The sequence below is a fragment of the Asterias rubens genome, chromosome 10, assembly GCF_902459465.1.
Source record: "Asterias rubens chromosome 10, eAstRub1.3, whole genome shotgun sequence".
Classification (NCBI taxonomy): domain Eukaryota; kingdom Metazoa; phylum Echinodermata; class Asteroidea; order Forcipulatida; family Asteriidae; genus Asterias; species Asterias rubens.
Genome location: NC_047071.1, coordinates 13,788,586 through 13,809,620, shown reverse-complemented (window position 1 = coordinate 13,809,620; position 21,035 = coordinate 13,788,586). Strand labels below are relative to the sequence as shown.

The 21,035-nt window shown below is 39.1% G+C and overlaps 2 protein-coding genes across 5 annotated transcripts in view; one reads left to right on the top strand and one right to left on the bottom strand.

Moving 5' to 3' along the window:
- Positions 1-2,058: 2,058 nt before the first annotated feature.
- LOC117295490 (zinc finger protein 532-like) lies at positions 2,059-7,235 on the top strand. Of its 2 annotated transcripts, XM_033778171.1 has the most exons (3): positions 2,063-2,125; positions 3,511-3,616; positions 4,071-7,235. In XM_033778171.1, exons 2-3 carry the CDS (start codon positions 3,574-3,576, stop codon positions 7,118-7,120), a joined length of 3,093 nt encoding a protein of 1,030 aa, XP_033634062.1. In that variant the 5' UTR covers positions 2,063-2,125; positions 3,511-3,573; the 3' UTR covers positions 7,121-7,235. The 2 variants fall into 2 exon arrangements, with proteins under 2 accessions (XP_033634063.1, XP_033634062.1); XM_033778172.1 differs by lacking the exon at positions 3,511-3,616 and having other exon boundaries at positions 2,059-2,125.
- Positions 7,236-12,079: 4,844 nt separating this feature from the next.
- LOC117295745 (band 4.1-like protein 4) overlaps positions 12,080-21,035 on the bottom strand; it is a 44,846-nt gene continuing 35,890 nt past the window's right edge. The window contains exons 16-22 of one of the 3 annotated variants that reach the window (XM_033778471.1): positions 20,296-20,391; positions 19,471-19,702; positions 18,843-19,033; positions 17,619-17,938; positions 17,039-17,252; positions 15,875-15,911; positions 14,142-14,226 (exon numbers count right to left, since the gene is read on the bottom strand). In XM_033778471.1, coding sequence (XP_033634362.1) covers positions 15,893-15,911; positions 17,039-17,252; positions 17,619-17,938; positions 18,843-19,033; positions 19,471-19,702; positions 20,296-20,391 — 1,072 coding nt within the window. In that variant the 3' untranslated portion in view covers positions 14,142-14,226; positions 15,875-15,892. Of the gene's footprint in view, positions 14,227-15,874; positions 15,912-17,038; positions 17,253-17,618; positions 17,939-18,842; positions 19,034-19,470; positions 19,703-20,295; positions 20,392-21,035 lie in introns of all 3 variants that reach the window. The other 2 variants (XM_033778469.1, XM_033778470.1) reach the window with 2 other exon arrangements.

Genomic DNA, 21,035 nt, shown 5'->3' with positions numbered 1-21,035 from the left:
AATTCCTTGAATCTAACAACAATTTACGTCTGGTTCGTGACGATTCTCTTTTGAAAGTAAGTATAAAAGCATTAATAGGAATTGTTGTAAGTCTTGACTGTGTTATTGAATTTGCATAAGAAAGCCATTTAAAGGGCATCAGTACTGTTTAGCTAGCTAGCTAGGGGTGTGTCAAATGAAATTGCATTTTTTTTTACAGATTGTGCATTTTTAGCTAACTGAGGATTAAGCCTGCCCAAGTGCATTGTTGGAAATATCTGGTCTTCGGGGTTTTCTTTACAAGTAGCTATTTCCTGACTCCAAATCATGGAGGATTTTGTTTAACGGACTGCATGATCCTGCGACGTAATGTCCCCAGCTTATTGTGCTATATAAAATTAACAGGAAATAATTTAGTCTAGCATTAGCAAATTTTGTTAAACAACGGTTTTACTCTCCATCTTTCGAAAAAAAATCTGTGTTTATTTTCTCAGACCGTAGCCTAACTTAAAAAAAGTCGTTCACGACCCGTTTGGCAATTTGTTGAAATGTTTTTTCCGCGTATGCAATATAAACAAAATGCCCAAATGATGAAAAAGACGAAACAAAAGGCTTGTTGTTGATATACATCCACCAACCCAACAATGTTATTGGCTTACAGTTTACACATTACTGAAGTTGCGAACGCAAGATCACATGGTTTACACTGGCAGTGGCACGACGGTTGGGCACCTGTCTAGTGTCTATATTTATGTTGTATTATGAAGGTCGTGATGATCGACGTCGTTTCTCCGATAATTGCGGACTAAAAATTCATAATTTTTTAACACAAAATATGCTTGATATTGCATCTTCTCAGACATCGAGAAACCTCGCCATTTAGCCTATTTTGTAAATAGAATTTGTCAATTCTAAAAAAAATGTTTACCGAAGTTGTTATTGTAAATGGAACTTCAGCGGCCGCTTTTAAAGGGTTTGGGTATTGTTTGACACAAAACACAATGTCCACAGATTTACATTTTGTAAACTTACATGGTTTGAAGATGATTGCTAAAACTTCCCTTAAAGTATTACTTGCTGTGCTGTTGTTTTGAGAAATGAGTAAAACAATGTCACAAAAAGAATTTTCGTCTCGACGCATTAACCAGTGTTCATGGTCGTGAGTCTCCTGAAAACATCACTCTGTGATTTTCCTTTGTTTAACAAAAATGAAGCTGAAACTAATTCTACAGGTAAATTATTCACAGTGAGTTGGGATTTGTGTCATGGCCAAAAACAAGATCTACAAAAGGTATCAATTAAACCCTTTAAGGTGTAGCATTGATCCGGCCATAGAGAAAGATCCGACTGTTCATCCTTAAAATCGTTCAATTTATAGGTTTTAATAGTACCATGTAAAATAATCATTGAGGTTTTAAAGGAGAGATTTTTCATTAGCTTCATCTGGATTGATATAGAAAACAATATGAGCAATGAAGTTCACTGTTTTACATTGTACATTGCTTGAGTATCATTTAAATTTTATGATGGAGGAAGAAAATTACTTCCTCAATGGATTTGATATGTACAACAACAGGCAACGAACGAAATACATGTAACCACAACACCCGCAGGGTACCATGCAACAGCACCCACAACGATTGCCTTGGTGCCAGTGGTTTTGCTGTGGTGCTCTCTGCAAAGTTCAGTGCTACATGTAGTCTAGTGCACCAATTATTACCAGAGCAAAATCGTTGTGCCCCTTCAAGATCAAAATTCAAGACCTAGCTACAACAAAGGATGTGCATGTACAATGATTGGTGTGCACAATGCATTGGTTACTCTCTGTACACTCCATTGTGTATACTGTGGTATAGGCCTAGCCATTAGCATACGGCCTGCTTGGATTACTGCTCATAGGGCACCATGCTATTCAAGCAGCATGGCTGTAAAACTGATGTGGGTTGTCTTTGGCTTGGTTGCATAGAATTTGAATGATCCTAGTGCAGGGTTGATGTTCACCTTTATTTTTGCTGGTGTTTTTATTTCTAGATTGTTGCTGTGAGACATAGATAAATCTCAGTTCTATAGGCCTACTGACGAGGCAGCAAGAAGTGGACGTTCTCACTGAGTTCCTTCGAGTCATCAAACAATATTTACTCAAAAGGTTGGTATATTATAGGCCTACCCCGGACAATTTGGACACTGAAAAGTGTCCTCATGACCATGTTTAAACGGCTGATAAAGACATGTAGCTGGAGCTGCTTATGAAGCTGTGTACGTACCTGTTGGCCCAGGGCTAGCTTCATCAATAGGAAAATATAGGCTAAGTGCTGTAATTTTCCAGGTTTTAGTTTCTTTTCGGCTTAAGAGTTGAATGCCTGTATGTTGAGAATCGGTATTCACCATTGCAAATTGAAGAAGGAATGAGTGACTGATGGCCCCAACCCATGATAATAAAAAGGTTGATTAAAAAGTCAAGTGAAATGCGAATTTAATAGGATTTGAACTGCCTCTAAGACACTGCTCTAAAATTGCCAAGGTTGTGAGCTCGAATCCCACCATCCCACCTGAGAAATATCCCTTCACAGAACTCGTGAAAGTATACCCTATATCCCCAGTGCTAACACACATCGGTGCATAGGGCCTAAGGGGAAAACCAAAATTAATATGTTAGGCCTACATTTTCAGTTCAGTTCAGTTCATTTATTACCACAGTATTCACAAGTATAACGGTAAAATACAATACAGTATTACATAAAATGTGACTGTTGAACTGAGATTCATCTGGGCCCAATTTCATGGCTCTGCTTACCGCCGAATTCTGCGCTTACGATCGCGATTCCCTGCGAGCGCCGAATTTCTGCGCTAGCCTTGTAAGCGTACAGTGCCTAGTAATGTGAAGTACGCAAGCGCAGAAGCCCAAATTCGCCGCTAACCCGTGAAATACGCTTGCCCTAAGCACAGAATTCAGCGCCGATTCTGTGCTTACGGTAAGCAGAGCCATGGAATTGGGCCCAGAAGCGGTGTCATTGGAATGTTGAACAAATTTTAACTCATTCACCATGGCTGTAAACAGATTTGTCTTTGTATCCTGTCAAAAAGCCCTTTTCACACTACTCTCTCCTTGGGTTGAATAACGGTCGCCTCACACTGTGATTTGTTTTACCCCAGAACTGCCACTGCCGTGAATCTTGGATATTGCTTGTTCAGTATCAATGTATTGAGCTCTAGTTGGTTTGACTCTACCAGGATTCGAACCCATGGTTACAATCTGCAGTGATGAGAAGTAATTACACATTGACTTGATATCACTCAGTGTTGATCAAGACATGACTCGTTTGCTAATTTTCTCTCTGAGCAGATGTCCCCACTAGAGTAGGACTTGAATTTTTGACTTCTTTGTTATAACTCCTAGACTTTTTAAAAGAAAAACTACCATGTGCCCAGACGGGATTATAGATGTTGGGTTTTTTTACTTTTAAAAGTATTTGCAAAATTAATTATTACCTATCTTGACAAAAGCCCTTTTCACACTACTCAATTCCCCAGTGTTGACCCTGACCGTTCTGTTCACACACTATGATCGCTTTACCCCTGTGACTTCCCCGGCTAATGGGCATACCCGAAGAAAGGCCATCTCTGCTCTGGAGTAGGGGTAAGTGGGTAGAGGTTTTCTTGAGACTTGCAACAGAAACCCCTTCGAATAGGGACACAGTGTGGAAGTGCGCTGGGGTAAGCATGAGGTAAGAAAAAGTCACGGGGGCCTCCCCAGGGCTGTATTCCACAAGGATAAGAGATACTATGTGAAAAGGGTTCAAGATTGTTGAAAATTAACACTCAATAAAACCCGGTTCATACTTTCTGTGAGTGTGAATGTGATACAAACTGCGACTTCACAGCCATGTTTTTACTCTAGATGTTCCGTAGGAGATGAGCACATTTCAACTGATGCAAACTGTTTGTGACGTCAAAATTCGTTTAGCATTCGCATTTGCAGGAAGTATGAGCCTGGCTTTAATTTGTGTGCACATTAAAGCGAAGTTTCTCTTAACAAATAAACTATGACAGCCATTCTTGACATTCTACCTTTTTCTTTTCTTTTGTGACAGCCAACATTATGGAGGACACAACGCCCGATTTTCAAGATTTACTAGCTGCGTTTGACATCCCAGATATGAGGGTAAAGATCAGTGAAGTCCGATCCCTCGCCCCGGTCAGCTCTTCATCCGATGTGCCTAAAACAACCCCCTCAGCGTCCACTTCAAGCGCCCCCATTGTCAAGCAAGAACTAGGTGTCAGCATCCCCGAACCAACATGGAAATCTACAGGAGATGATGACGCTAGTCATCAAGGACAAGGGTCACAAGTCTCTGATGAAGATAAACTAAATCCAAACGTCTCAGTGGCAGCAACTTCCACGACTCAACCAGAAAGTGTCAACACTAATGGATCCACGGTCAGCAACGGTGACAGCGGACGTAATTTCTTCCAGTCGTTTCGGGAAACAGACTTGGTACAACGTAAGGTTGTTTCCTCAACTCTTCTGGCCAACTCGTGGGCTAAGTCTTCAGGCACGCCAACTGTCACCATTGTTTCGAGACCGATCCGAGCGCAGAAAGCGCCACCTATAGTTACATCTGTGCAAAAGCTTGGGAGACCGGCCTCGTCTATCAGTAGTATCCAGTTTTCCAAAGGTTCACAGAAAATAGTTGTGGCGAATAAAAACCTCGTGACAAATGTGCGTACTGTAACCATGGCCAATAGCAAGCAACCCTTGGTTGTTCCTTTGAGTAAGAATTCAATCCCACCGTTAGTATTCGGCAGAACTGGTAAAAAACAAGTTATTGTAAATGTAACAAGTTGCAATACGGGACCGAAGAGTACACCTGCGGTAGTTAGCAGTAACCCAGAGAAAAAAGCTGTCAAACTATCACCTGAGAGCCTCCTGAAACGCATCAACCCGATTCCTAAATACATCCCAAAGGCCAAGCAGTTCTTAGACTGGGCGCAAAGCAGAAGTCCGTCACAGAAGAAAAAATCCACACAAGTGACGCACCCATGCGACGAATGTGGTGACATTTTCATCTGTGAATCCAGTCTAAAAATGCACATGGAACGGCGTAGCGTGCAGATTTTCTTCAGCTGCATCTTTTGCTTGGGTCGTTGCCTCATGTTCTACAACAAGTGCAGCTTCTTTGCCCACTTGAGAAAACACAGTCAAATGATGAAAGTGAACATGAACTACACAAGTCAGATTGCTAAAGCTAAAGTTTCGTCCCTCGCCATCGTCAATAAGGAAGTTGTTCAGGTGGATAAAAACAAGACTGTTTCATTGGGAAATGAAACGACAAAAAGCAAAGACACAGACGAGTCGACTCCGAACCATCTTCCATCGTCGGACAAAGAGATTGAACCTCTTGAAACGACTGGGGATACACAAAGCAGTGATGCAGCTCCAGCTAAAGCACAATCGGCTGAGATGGTGTTCAAATGCAATGTCTGTTTGATGCCATACAAAACCATGTTGGGTCTTCAGACGCACATGCAACACAGACAGGCCGGCGTGTCAAAGTGTAACATTTGTAAAATGGATTTGCCCAACAACTGTCAGCTGAGAGCTCACACCACCATGCACTCTGAGACGGCCTCTTCCTGGGTGTGCCCCGAGTGCTCCAAGGTCTTCACTAGCTTGAAGCTATTCAGCACTCATATCACTAACAACTGCTTACATTGGTATCGTCAGCTGCGATATGAATGCACCCTCTGCTCCAAGTTTGTTGTCAACTACACCGACCACTTAGACAAGGGACACGAGATGTTGTTCTATCGTTGTGTATCTTGTGCGATGGCGTTCAAGACGCTTCAATCTTTAAAGGAACACAGTGAGCAGAAGCATCAAGTGCAGCCTGGCTCTCCCTTGTGTCGAATCATCTCCAAGTGTCCATTCTGCGAGACTGTCTTTATGCAGAAACCCTTACTCCTAGCGCACATTAGAGCACACATTAGCCAGAACAAACAGAAGAGCAAGTACGGCTATAACTGCTACGTCTGTAATACAGTGTACGCTAATATTGTTCACTTCAAGAAGCATTTCGAAAAGTCTCACAAATTCCACAAGCAATTCCACTGTGACTACTGTCGTCGACGGTTTCTTCATTACGATGATCTACTGTCGCACTTCAAGACCGGGACTCCCTCCGGTCTCTCTCTTTCCAAACCGTCGGGGTCAGACGGTGTTTGTAAAGCCGCAAGCTGTAAGCGATTCAAGAACTACGTTGACCACGGAAAAGAGGCAAAGACTCCCGAGTCTAATTCATCAGCCTCTGAAACATCTGAATCGAGTCCGTCATACTCGACGACTGATGCAAAGCATAAAGAGCAGGCACTGAATAAGCTGTACGTCAAGAAGACGCGAAGCTGTCCAGGTTGTAGGAAAGAAGGTAAGGTCAACTACTTCCAGAAAGAAACAGATCTTAGAGCTCATATGAGTGAAGTTCATCCTCAGATGAAACTCTCTGTCATCAACTCTGAAGAGTGTGTCAAGTATGTGACCATCAAGCCCAAGGAAAGCAAATCATCTGACCCTAACAATAAGGAGGATAAAACAAACTCAAACCCAGACGTCGATTCGAGAAAGCGTAAAAATAACTCTGAAACCGACGAGGACAGTTCAAAACAGAAAAGAGCACGAACGAGAATCGACCTGCCGACCGAGTTTGACTGCGCCAAGTGTGACCGACATTCAACCGACAGGTCAGAGTTCAAAGTTCACATTGAAGCCCACCGACCCGATCGCTCTTTCTCGCAGTGTGAAGAATGCGGCATTTGTTTCCGTATCGAGGTAGCTCTTCGTAAGCATCTGTTCATCAAGCACGGTATTAGAGAGTTCAAGGCCTATAAGCTCTCTTTAGAAGGTGATACTTCATGCCCAACACCAGATATCAGCATTACAAAGATCGATGTTAGTGTTACAGACAACGAACCCGTATCAACGCCTACAGTGTTACCTTCTCCGAAAGCCGGGGCATCGAGTAGAGCCACGCCATTAGAATGCAAGGTGTGTTACAAGACATTTCAACAAGAAGCAACTCTACGAGTTCATATGAGAAATCACGGTATGGCGTTCATTCGTTCTAAACGTTCCATGAGCGGTGACTAAGTACAGGCCGCGCTGTGCCAATGTCAATCAATAATAACATTCCATGTTGAGATCAGGGCCCAATTTCATAAAGCCTGTGCAAGCACAAAAACCTGCTAACCACAACAAAATCTTGCTTAGCAAAAATTGGTTCCCAGCCAATATTCCATAAAGTTTACATTAGGGAGGTTTAGCTGCACGTTACGCGAGAAAAACTTGAACATGAACGTCAGAAAATTGTGTTGTTTCTAGTTGACGTCACCACTTTGGGCTTATTTCATGCTCACGCATGATGTCTGCACCTATAAATATCTGACGTGAGAAATGGTAACTTCACGTTTGCTTAAAACGTGAGATTTTTCAAACAAATTTTCTGAAGTTCTCGTTCACATTTTAGCTCGCTTAACGTGCAGCTAAACCTCTAACAATTTTTACGATTGGTGCCCACTCATTTTTTGCTTAGCAAGGCAATTTGTTCAGCAGTATTTTCTGCTATAAACAGCTTTATGAAATAGGGACCAGGAACTTCCTGTTCAAACTCAGAAACACAACTAAGTGTAAACTCATGCTACACGCAAACTTTACGTGTATTCTAAGTTTATGTTGACAATACACAGTGTTGTCCTGGTGGGTTGGTTCGCGCCGTGTATATTTTTGTTTTGCCGCCGGTTTTGGGGTCATCAGAAAGATTTTTCTAAGAATGCCTGATAAGAGGTTGTCTAAATGGTGTTTGAAGCTTTGCATGGTGTGGAGAATAAGAGTAACTATAAATATAAACATGAATAGTAAACTTGCAGGTACAACCATAAATACGAGCCGAGTATTCTGTTCGAAACCTTGAGACTGAACCGGCTCTTTTCAGAGCCACCACTCCTTCAACAGAGATTTTACTCATGGTTGTACCCGCAAGTTTACTATTCATATTTATATTTATACATGTAGTTACTCTAAAGAGGTCGTCTGTTAAAGTATTTTGCACCGTATAGAATGTTGTAGACATCTCATCGATGTCCTAGTTGATGTTTCGGTTGTCTTTGAGGAGTGCCTGATTTTGGAATAGGGAGTTACAAATGTCACACAAGTTATTCTTTACTGATCATCGACTTCCTTTTAAAAACAGAAATAATGAAGTCCCTGTAAGTTCCCGAGTTTTGGAGAAGAATTAAGTAGAACATACAAATCAGGAAAATATTTTTGTTTACAGTCTCAGAATTCTTGATCATGAAACTCAACAAAGTGTACTTTTTAAGCATTTTTTTCATTTTCCATCAGGTATTTCTGCTGAAAATAAATACGAGAACCAAAAGCTTAGGCTAAATGGTTTGTAATCAAATTGCTCAATGAGATGTTTGTTGAAAGCAGAATTTCAAAGTTTTGACCAATCCGGTGAAGGTTGATTATGCCGATATGCATAGTGTACATTGTACATGTAGGGTCACTCCTTGATCACATTGGCATTTGTACATCTTCTTGGACTGATTTCTTCCAGGAAAATTCTGCACAGCAAAGTATTACAACTGAACTAATTGTGTGCACATTGAATGCTGATAATGGCAATTTTCGAGTAGCGATTGATGGATTTGATGTAGACTTTTGCTACACAAGGGAAATAGTTTACTGATACTACTCTAGAATCAATAAAATGTGTTGTTTTTAATTCCACAAATCCTCCGAAATCCATTGATGGTTTTGACCAGATGTTACAGTGATTCAGTCTTACTTAACTTATTACCATGCTTGGTGTTAGGCTAGTTATTCAATAAATTGTATTGATTGATAATTGTTTTGGTGTTGAATGATGTTAGATATAGACAGAAAACAATTGGGAGACTTTTGGATGGTCCTTTTTCTGAGTTCTCGCCAGTATTGCGCATGCTAAAACCTCTTGTTGTTTGTTTGTGTATTTGTTTGTTTGTTTGTTTGTTTGTTTGTTTGTTTGTTTGTTTGTTTGTTTGTTTGGTTGAATGATCTTCCCATCAAGGGAACTCGGCAAACTCCCACAAGGGGATATAAACACCAAGCTGGCAACAGTCAATCTCTCTTACGAACATTGGTTTAACGTCTATGATTATGAATTACGCAAAACAAGAAATTGTGATTCATTAACTAGACAACAATATTTATTCTAGTCATTGTGAAATCAGCGGTTAACTGGGGGATTCGAACTCACAACCTTGTGATTGCAAGTCCTACAGTCTTACCACTGGACCACAGTGACATGACACCGTGTTCACCGTAGATTTGCATTGTTACGCCATTAAGTTTCGTTCAGAAAGGTTAGCATGCCTTTTCGTGTGCTTACGGTTAGCAGCGCTATGATATGGAAATCGTACAGTAAGCACAAAATGGGTCGTTAAGCAGCGCTATGAAATTGGGCCAAGAAGACTAAAAGGCCTTGGGAGGATGGGATTTAACGACAGCACAAGAATTAATATTCAATCTGTTGGATGACTTTTGTGAGTCTGTCTAACTGAAAGCTTCTGAAAGTCATCAAGTAAATAAGCGCACTTTAATAAGTAATTCAAACTGTTTTGTACATTTTCTTACATTTTGAAATCGTGTATTCTGAATTAAATATTGTATTTGTATATTGAGTGTTTATTTTGTATGGTTTAAACTGATTGCTTTCTCATCAGCAACTACATTTAAAGAAAATCAAACATTGCTTAGCAAGGCTACCCTTAATACAGTTGTGATGTACCCACTCCCAAAAGACTGAACCACCATTCAATGTTAAATAGTTTAAAATTAGTTGCATTCTTTATTCCAATTTTTTTTACTTCAATACTTCAGTTTTATATAAATAAGTGCAAAACTCATTTGTACAATTAAAAAATAGTTTGTTACACAAATACTGAGAATTAACTGAATAAGACAAATGCTTATATATTGTACATTAATTTAGAGCATTAAGTTTAGTCTTTGTTGTATTGATACATATTATGCAAGGTCATTGTGCATAGTTGTTCACATAATTTGCATTCTCAAGCTTGGCGTTTATTGATCCAATTTCATAGAATTCTTTATTATACATGTAGTAATCCACACACATAATCAAAATGATTTGGGACAATTTGGGATAAAAATGTCCAGCTGAAAATACTTGCTTAGCAGCTAATATTGGCTAAGCAGCAGTGAACTTTTAACCAGTCACTTGCTATAATATGATAATAGATTGTGGTTGGTGAACCCATTCAAGCTAAGAGAGGTTTATGTGAGTATATCCCTTTTTGAGTAGTGTTGGTTCTGGAAAGAACCGGTGGTTAGTGACTCGACATTTCGATCAGGAGAATGCTGGACTCTGTTGCTGGATTTTGCTCATGATACTCATGCTAAGCAACATTAGTTTGGGTTTGCTAACGTTTTTCATTCATGAAATTGGATCACTTTAAAGGTTTTGTGCTGAAGCTCTAGGGTAAATACGGTAAAGACTTATTCATACAAAATGGTTATTTGTCGGCCTTTGAACTATAATGTACAAATAAGAATGGAATATTCTGCGTCTGTAAGTAGCACCGTGAACTGTGATTTTTTTTTAAGTCGAGTAGAAGCAAGATGTGATGAAAGCAATGAAGTTGTAAATATCTACATTTGTATCATGATTGTTGTTATCAAAAGAGAATTTTGGAAGCATCCTTGAGGTCAAAGTTCAAGGGTAAATTTGCATATAGGGTGCGTTCGTTTAGCTTCCCCGAGTCGACCCCGGTGTGTGGCATTTTATTTTTCCGTGGGTTATTATCTGCACACTTTTGTCCTGGGGGAAAAATATGCCACACACCGGGTTCGACCCGGGGAAGCTAAACGAATGCACCCATAATAGAACTTTTGGTGATGGCACTTCTGGTGGCCATTACATTTGCTTCACCTTATCCCCTTTCCCAATCAGATGGGGGGGGGGGGGGAAGAGGGGAATCCTTCCGGTACACGTTCAAAGGCTACCTTGACTTGAGCCTGGTTCATACTTCCTACGAATGCAAAGCAAACTTTGACTTCAAAAACAAACAACTGGGACGAGTTGAAATGTACATTCATTTTGACGTCAAATCTGTTTCACACGTAGCATTTGCGTTAAGCTTGATAATCCATTAATGGTGTGCACAGTGCTGTCACTGTCTTTGTAAAGTGAATGATTAGATTAGTGATTGTTAATCCTACTCAGTGGAATTAACATAATCTCCAAACTTGCAGTGATTCAACTTTTAGTTGACTGAAAAGTTTACAAATGTCTGTTGATTAGATCCATTTCATGTAATTTGAACTATACAAGTAGGTTTTTATTTGCTAGAGCGTACTTCATCATCATGACAGGTTGATCAAATAATAAGAATTTACATTCTTGTTGTGATTCATTTATTGACTCCTTGGACCAACATCACAAATTTCTGCTAAAGCATATTAAATGAGTTACAAGTTGTACATAGGAAACGTTATCTTGACTTGTTATCTAATTCTTGTAACTGTTTTTATGCTTTTCTTTATATGCTGAAGCAGCTCTATAAAATTGGGCCCAGGTGAAATGGGTCAATGAGTGAAGTTAAAGCCATGGCCGCAGATTTTAAGAAACTCTAGGATTAATCCTATTTCGAATTAGAACGAGTAACTCGTCCTAAGTCCTAACTTGGGATGGGTTCAATGCGTCCTAACGTCTGTGAATACAGTTAGGAAGAGTTTGGTGAAATCGACAGCTGAATACCTTTGGTAGTTGTCAAAGATCAGTCTTCTCACTTGGTGTACCCCAACATATGCATAAAATAACAAACCTGTGAAAATTTGGACTCAATTGTTTGTTGAAGTTGCGAGAGAATAAAAAAAAAACACCCTTGTCGCACAATTTGTGTGCTTTCATATGCTTGAATTTGAGACCTTGAATTCAATTCAAATATTTGAGTGAGAAATTACTTTCCCAAAAACTACTTCACTTCAGAGGGAGCCGTTTCTCACAATGTTTTATACTATCAACAGCTTTCAATTGGTTGTTACCAAGTAAGTTTTTATGCTAATAATTATTTTGAGTAGTAACATGTACCAAAAGTGGCCAATGCCTTTAAGATACATGAAGGCCCCTACATGTGAACCACAGATGAACATGGGAAGCACAGCTTAATGCAAATAGTATGTCTTATCATGGAAGACAGTCTCACATGGAAAGTTATCATAAATAAAATACCTACCAATCCCATAGCTTGGATAGATTCAGAATGAGAATATCGTCAATGTCTTGTAGAATGTTCTTTATATTTGGTTTGCTCTAAGAAAACATGGCATTTGTTGTTCAGGACTTTTTAAATTTCAACAAAATTACGCGTGCATAAGTTGCAACACTTAATTGAGTAGAAAACATCCTTTATATTAAATTGTTCATTTATCTGTAGCTGTTATATATATAAAAAAAACATAAACTGGAAAGACAAGATTATTTCAACCGAATTTTAAATACAAAATTTATACCAATTTGAAAAGATAAAACTTGAACACAATACAATCTAAAAATAATTTTCCTTTTTTAGTCACATTAAGATGCAAGCTGTAATAGTAGCAAGTTCAGAACTCTGGACCCTCCAACTTTTTTGCAAAATTTTATTTCAGATTTAGATTTATCCTAAGTACTAAAAATCAACAGCAGAATTACGCTGGTACAAAATAAACCCAATATGTATACAGCATCTCAATGTCTCCAATTAACGCAATCTAGACATTTGGACAATCCATCAAAAATATATTTTCTGACTAATTTATTAGTCAAATTCCAAAATCTTGTCTTACCAAAAAAATAAATACAAAACATTTGTATTTGTTTTTGTTGACATTGTACACAAGGTGCATAAAGTGACACTTTAAGATTCCTGTCCGTAAAGACAATGTAGACCTTAATCATACTGTCTGTGAATAGTAACAATTAATACTAAAGTCATGTTTCAATTGGACTTATTTTTGTTAAAAAAAAGTACTGCAACTTTTTTGTAGAACGACAAAATTAAATCCAATGGGGACCCACAGTAAACTGACCTCCTCGTCCACTTACGGCAACCGTGATGTAAAACTAACGGGCCGAAAGAGATACGGTAACCTATCAACAAGGCTGCTAAAAAGTCCAAAGGAACAGCTCCGCCCTGTAAACCTAGCACGACCACGCTGTAAAACACTACCAAGCCGTCGCAGGATATAAAACTGTAGTTGCCAAAAGGGCCCCATGATCGGAAAAAAAATACAACGCTTCTGACAAACCTTGTTCCTTAAGACATAATAAACAATAATTATATGAAAAACATAACAATATAAACTGATATCAAATACTGCAAAAGTCAATAGCTCTAATGAAATCACACAGAGTCTTTGGTAAAATTGTTTCTATAATTGCAAAATGCTGCAACTTCTTAAATTCAGATGACGAACTTGTGTTTTATAACAAATTACAAAGGCTAAAATGAAAACCTATCATCCTTTCTGATTTTATTTTGTATGATGTTTAGCCACAACAATCCATGAAAACTCAACACACACACTTATAATTTTACAGCTTCAAAAACAGTAATGAGCCATAAAACCATTAGAATCTACCCACAGGTCATAATTCACAAACATTTTATGGATTTCATAAAAGTTTTCAACAATCCCTCCAACCCCAAATAAAAGGATCTTTTGAGGAACAGTTGAGGGCAAGTGAAGAAGAGGCAGACAAAGGAAGTCCTGGTCTGACAACATCCTAGACTTGACAGGCCAAAACATTGCCACCTTCCTACGTAGGACAGAGAACTGTGGTGATCCTTGGCAACAAAGGCATCCATCATCAGGCCGGTATGCTTCGTTTTTGAAAGGGCAAGGAGGGCACCAAGGTAATTTCTCCTTGGTTTAAAGGTCACCCTATGGGGATATTTGTCTTCTTGAGCATTTCAAGGGCACCAAGGCAATGACCAGGAGGCATGGAGGCAATCGTCTTTGTTGCCTTCGTGTGAAGTATCAGGCATCCACCATGGTAATGACCAGCACGATGGTCTCGGGATGAGTGAGTGAGTGAGTGATGAAACTGGTGACTCGACACTCAAAGTTCCGTCAGCAGGTCATGATGATCCCCATTCAGTGTGCTGACTCGAATCATCTCCTGTGTGGTTAAACTGTAGCGCTTGAATCTTCAAAACAAAATAAAAATAACATAAGTATTATTACTTAAAGAGTAATTGCAGACAGTCTGACCGTTTCAAGCTGGTCATTTGTACAGTAGGTTTGAGTGCGTCAATTAGTAAAGTGTATATAAGTTGACCCTGCCCCTTGGCACACACACACTGGAAAACAATCATTATGTTAATGAATGAGTAAAATGGTTCCCAACTCAATATTTACGCCTTCCAAAAGTTAGAAGCCAATCCTACACAAATGTGTAACATCCTGTACAACATATTTCTTTAAAGGTTAAGAAGGTTAAACGTGTGGTATTTACTTGAAACTAATTGATTCCATTTATTTGTTAAAGTATCAGGGATAAAGCTTATTATCGATGGAGAGCAGATAGTTTAAGGATTCTTTAAACCATAGAGTGAGGACCAAGTAGAAGATGACTCAAAATAATGAGGGGACGGGATACACCAAGAGGGGGGGGGGGGGGGGGGTCAACTCTGGCTGGGTTGAAATGAAGTCATGCAGTTTACACATGGGATTGTCATGATAATGTAGTAATTGGGCTTATGGGCATTTCTAATATGGATGAGTTGACGGATTGGAAACTAGCGATATGGTACACCAAAAGCTACTGGAATGGAATGGATAGTAAAAAATGGTTGACAATTATTTAACTTTGAGTACATTTGTATGGAGGTTCATGAAATTGCCTAATCGTTGGTTGAATTGATCAATAACAAATTTGGTTGATTATATCAGGACTTAATCATGGTCAATGTAACAAAATACAACACAATAAGGAGAGAAGTAGACAGTTGTTGCAAACTTTTGAAGGGATGTTGACATTTTCACTTTTGAAAAGGGCACTTCAATGAAAGCATGTGAATATTTTGAAGGTGTACAAAAAAGCCAAGAAGTGTGCCTACTTTGAAAAGGTGTTGACATCTTCATAATACAAAGGGCACTTCAGTTGAAAGCATGTGAATATTTTGAAGGGGTCCAAGGCCAAGACAAGAGGGCCTGCACACAATGCTGTAGCCTCCATGCCGATATATGTACATGAATGTAGTGAATTGTGTTGCTATCTCTAGAGAATACACTATTATGGCTGCTTGATGTTGTGGTGTCAAGCATGTTATGGCTATTATTCTACTGTGGTGTTTTGTAGGATGATGGAGTTTGAGAGCAGAGAATAAACTATGGCTGCTTGCAGTGTTGTAGCTAGACCAATTTTAGTGGTCCATCAAGTGAGAGCAGATCAACAAAATTATTCATATTTAGATTCGGTGCCATCATTGCTGGTGCGAATCGGGAGGAAATCTTGTTGGGCAACAGTGTATTTTCTCAGAGTGCTGGGCAAAATTTCTTAGTTCTGGCGAGGCCCGCCCGGCACCGCCCATCCGTGGCTACAACGTTGGCTGCTTGATATTGTGGTGTCAATTAGCTATGGCTATTATTCTACTGTGGTATTTTGTAGGATGATACAGGATCGGAGAACAAATAGGTTGAGAATGATCATACCAGCCCAAGGTGGTGGATGAAAGGTAAGGACGGAGACACACTTTAATGACAGGGAAACGGTTTTGATAGTGGTAATGTAAGTGAAGGAATTAAGGTAAGGTTTGTCAGTCACACTTGTTCAACACAAAACCATCAACTTACCAACTACAATAAGAACTACTACAGTTGAGCAATTAGTCTGGAGGGTTTAGAAAAACAAACACATCTCAGTACAAATGTTAACATAACTCTACAAAAATGTCCGCTCTTCATCCTGCTAAAACTAAACACAATTGGTTACAAACAAGTCCTAAATGATGATCGTTTTCGACAAATAATAAACAAAACGTTTGAGTATGCTAACTTTAACAGACAGTTAGTATATGAAGTGCAAATACAACCAGACTCTGATCAAATGCTGAAACTAGAACTACGGTGCCACTGCAATCCTACAATCCTAGGGTTCCTGTAAAAGCTGTAAGACCAACAAATTTGGGGCGAGTATGAAAAACAAGTGTACACTACGCAACAACCATATACAGCCATGGTATTTGGTCTTTGGCAAAAAGTAGGTACATTTTATCTAGTACACTGTAACAAGGGCTGACCTAAATGTACACATGGTGTAGGCTTTAATAGACTTTTCAGGCCTCATAACAGTTTTCTTATTTCTCCAAGGGCAAAAACAAATCGGAAAGTAGGGGGAAAACATCACGCCTGCATATAGAAATGTTTGTTCTATTTCTTGCCTTGGATGCGTTCGTTTAGCTTCCCTGGGTCATCCCCGGTCTGCCCTGGTGTGTTCAAATAGCTTTTGACGATGATTCCAGGGGCTCACCCAGGTCAGCCCCCAGTGCCCTGCTTGTGGAGTGGGTCACTTAGGGGCTGGCCCCAGGTAAACGACGTCACTACGAGAGCGGTGAGTGGTCGTTCGTTTAGCTCTTGTCAGGGGCTCACCCGAGTGAGCACCGCGGGGTAGACCAAGGGAAGCTAAACGAAAGCACCCATAATTTAACACTGTTTGATAAAAGCACTGGGCTCGAATGCACAAAACACTCAGAGTTTTAAAAGGTCTATACATAAAAGTACGGGGAATGATCAACTGGGTTGGGGTGGTTATGAAAAGAACCGTCAGAATCACCCCCAACTCATTAAGAAATTATCATTACATGGTGTTACCGCAAACCTTTCCATATCAGATTTCCACCATGCAAAGTTTCAAATCCTTCTTTTACTACAAATTTATTGAAAATAAAATTAAGTGGCAACAATATTACTTTACAATTTCGCGCTAGTAGTTCACTCAACTTTGAACCTTAAACTCACCCTCTGCTGCTGCTCGGTTTGTACCCAGGAGGGAAGTCCGGTAACTCGTCCGAAACAGTGTCTCCCTGGTTCCCAGCAGTGCCTTTGTGTACGTGCATGTCCCTCTCGTCAACCAGTGACGATGTTTTACATGAGTGATGGGGTTCTATCGGTGCAGACCATAAATGAACGCTCCGCTTCTCTGTGTTGTTGTTGTTGTGGATATACGGAGGGCCTTAGAGGAGTAAATTACACACATTGGTTAGGGGTGGATTTCACAAAGAGTTAAGACTAGTCTTATCTTGAGTTAGGATGAGCCATCTGTTTTGTATATCTCCTAGGACTAGTCCTAAGTGAAATTGCCCCTGGACACTATTGGTAGTTACTCAACATAGTTGTTAGAATAAAAAACTTACATGGTAATGAGCAATGGAGAGCTGTTTATAGTATAAAACATTGTGAGAAACGGCTCCCTCTGAAGTAACATTAGTTTTTGAGAAAGAGGTAATTTCTCACTCAAATAATACAAGACTTGAGTAATATGCCCTGATTGAGGTATAGTGCTATGAGATGAATTGCTAAAATGGGGTCCTACATGTACCTTTGTGTATTACATCCTGACTGAGTTTATTCGTTGAATGCGGAAGACGTAGTTTCTGAGGATAGTGCGGTCCACCATTATGGAGATGATGAGACCTGGCCGGGGCTTGACCATTGGACCGAGTTACTTCTGTTCTCGCATTATGCGGATGTCTTCGTGTTCCGCTCTGAGATGCCGAAGAAGGATGACCCTCTGACCTACTGGTAATGACCTGAGAGGAGTGGGTGGTCGATCTGAGGTCGGTAACATCACCTGATGACAAAGGGTCATCGTCGTTTTGGTCGAGTACATTACGCCTCAGGGTCTGGGTTGTAGTTTGTCTGTGGTGAGGAAGCGAATCATTAAGAGAGACTGAAAGCTGATTCATGAAAGTTTTATTACCAGTGGTTAAACTCTTAAAATCCTCTTATAAAACTCATGTTTATCCCCGATGAAATAAAACAAGGCAAAAAAAAAAAAAAAAAGAGGCAGCATCCTTTATTCTTCTTTTATAATTTTTAACGATCTCAGACTAAAAAAAAAAAAAATTCCTCCTCCTTCCTTTTTTCAAAAAAGCAGCCCTAACATCTATTAAATCTTAACCCCCCCCCACATATCTGGAAACGTTGTGACAGAGTTTTAACCTTTGAAATAAGAACAATTTACACTTTTAATAGGATTTGAAACTTTGGGAATACAATCTTATACAAAAAAAGGAGGCAGCCTCTAAAAAGGAAGCGGGCGGGGATGCTAAACATGTTTAGTTTTTTGCCTTTTTATGGTGGTTCCACAACATACCCATCTCAGCAAATTAAATTCCTCTTTGAAAAAAAAGAAACTTTAGCTCAAACTTGATGACTTCAAACTGCTCACCTTTTTGCATAATCGTGTTCATTACCCAATCCAGGGTCTTACTATTAATTTCAACTCTGACCGAAACAGACTTTTGTTTAAAGGCAGTGGTCACTATTGGTAATAACTCAAAACAATTATTAACATAAAACCTTACTTGGTAACGAGTAATGGGGAGAGGTTGACAGTATAAAACATTGTGAGAAACGGCTCCCTCTGAAGTGATGTACATTGTAGTTTTTGAGAAAGAAGTAATTTTCCAATCAAGCTCAAATTTTCACAGGTTTGTTATTTTATGCATATGTTGAGATACACAAAGTGAGAAGACTGGTCTTTGACAACTACTAATAGTGTCCAGTGTTTTTAAACTTGGATGACTTTAAAACTGCTCACCTTTCTGTATAATCGTGTTCATTACCCAATCCAGAGTCCTCTCTACTATGGGTTACACACAGTTCTTCCATACCCAGGGTGGGTGTTGAGCCTTGATGGGTGGTGGGTGGGTATCTCTGGGCGTGTCTATCGTGGGTTCCATTAGTGTGGATGGATTGAGCTGTTGCTGTATGGTTGTGAAGTCTTTGGTTCTGGATAAAGAGAGAGGAATTATATTATAGTACAAGTGTGAACAAAATTTGTAACAAAATCGCCTGAACAAAAAACAAATTATAATAAGAAAAACTATAAATAATATCATTCTTTCACAAAATAATAAACTATAACAAAAAAGCATACCGACCAAAAGGACCTATGATATGAATGCAAACAGTTCATTGCCTGACATTTTGACCCTGGTAAAGACTTTCTCAGAGAGTAATTTGCAGGTTTGTTTAGCATTAAAAAGACATTTGTTTGTTAAGTTGTTAATTTTGTTTCCTTCAATACTTTAAAATCATTTGATTTTGTGGTAAGAGTTGTAACTAATAAATAATGTCAATGCAATATTAAAAAGATGCAATATTTAAACATTCTATATTATAATGCTTTTTGAGTTTAATAAAATAGACAGAAATTTTGTTGTTACCTGGTTTGAATCACTTTGCTGCCGACCACCAAATAACCCTCCGCCTGAAGTTAAATACCCATTCTGAATCAAAACATCATCCCTCCTATCTGGATCACCCCTACTATCCAGTTGAGAATCCTTGACTTTGTGTGGTGGATCAATACGGCGGTTGGCTCCATTTGTGGAGTACGGGGGTGGTGGGGTGCCATCCGGTTTCCTATAATGTCTTGTAGAATGCTCACTGGCAGTGCTGAGAGTTAAGAAAGATTTTTGAACAGTAAACAAATGAGTTGCAATTGACACTGATTTCAACATACATTCATAAATACCCTGAATAGTTTATCCATTCTGATTGGTCTAGAGGATATCATATGGCCATGTTTAAACATGTGACATGCATGGTGAGAAGTGTTGAAATGAAGCGTGGCGCTAATTTACGCGTAACACAATTAATACATACTGGTATTCAGTATAAAATCTATTACCACACGCGTGTACGGACAACCACTGAGGCCCCCTCTTTAATTGACCCCTCGCAAAACAGAGCCAGCCAATATACTGACAGGAATTGAAGATTTACAGAAAAGTTTTTCAGATTTTCCAATATTATTACAGCTTTTTGACAAACAGGGCATTTATGAATAGGAATGTGGTGACCTAGTCTTGAACATTCGTTTAAAAAAACCTTGCAGGATCGTGGCCATGTGATAAACTTTAATTTTGACCGTTATCACACAGCCACATGCAACCCTACAAGTTTTACACAAATGTTTAAAAACTTTGTCTTTTTGTTCTTCTTATTTATTCATTTTGTGAACAACGTAGGAAAAAAAAGAGATTTACCCATCGCTGAAATCTTCACTTCTCTTGCTTCTTGACCGTGAATGACCATGTCGGTGATGATGTCGATGGTGACCATTTGTTGTTGCACTCTCAGTTCTAGAAATAAATAATATTGATAAATAAATAATAAATATAGCTTGAAAAAGTCTTTGAAAAGTTTGAAAAAGTTCTTGAAAAGTTTGAAAAAGTTCTTGAAAAGTTTTAAAGATTCTTGAAAAGTTTGAAAAAGTTCTTGAAACGTTTTTTGTCTCCATTGATGACAGTACTAACATCTCATTGGTGACTAAGTGTTTGTGAACATATTAACATTATATGAATTTGGTACAAAGATCCAAACCTGACACTTGAATTTTTTGAATTTAAAGCCATTGGACCCTTTCGGTACAGAATTACAAATAACTTACAGGGTTTACAAAAGGTAGTGGGGAAAGACTTCTCTTGAAATACTATTCCATGAAATGCTTTACTTTTTGAGAAACAATATCAGTTCTCGATATCGATAATTACGGATTTATTTTAAACACCATGTCATGACACGGCGAAACGTGCAGAAACAAGGGTGGGTTTTCTCGTTATTTTCTCCCGACTCCGATGACAGATTGAGCATTAAATTTCCAAGGTTTGTTATTTGATCTAGAAGTTGTGATACACGAGGTGTGGGCCTTGGACAATACTGTTTACCGAAAGGGTCCAATGATATTATTTATAGGGTCCAAATTCCTCTCAATAACACATACAAC

Coding starts and splice junctions, on each gene's coding strand:
- LOC117295490 (XM_033778171.1), top strand. CDS start 3,574: ATGGGCATACCCGAAGAAAGGCCATCTCTGCTCTGGAGTAGGG. Junction 3,617..4,070: donor ATCTCTGCTCTGGAGTAGGG/GTAAGTGGGTAG, acceptor CTTTTGTGACAG/CCAACATTATGGAGGACACA.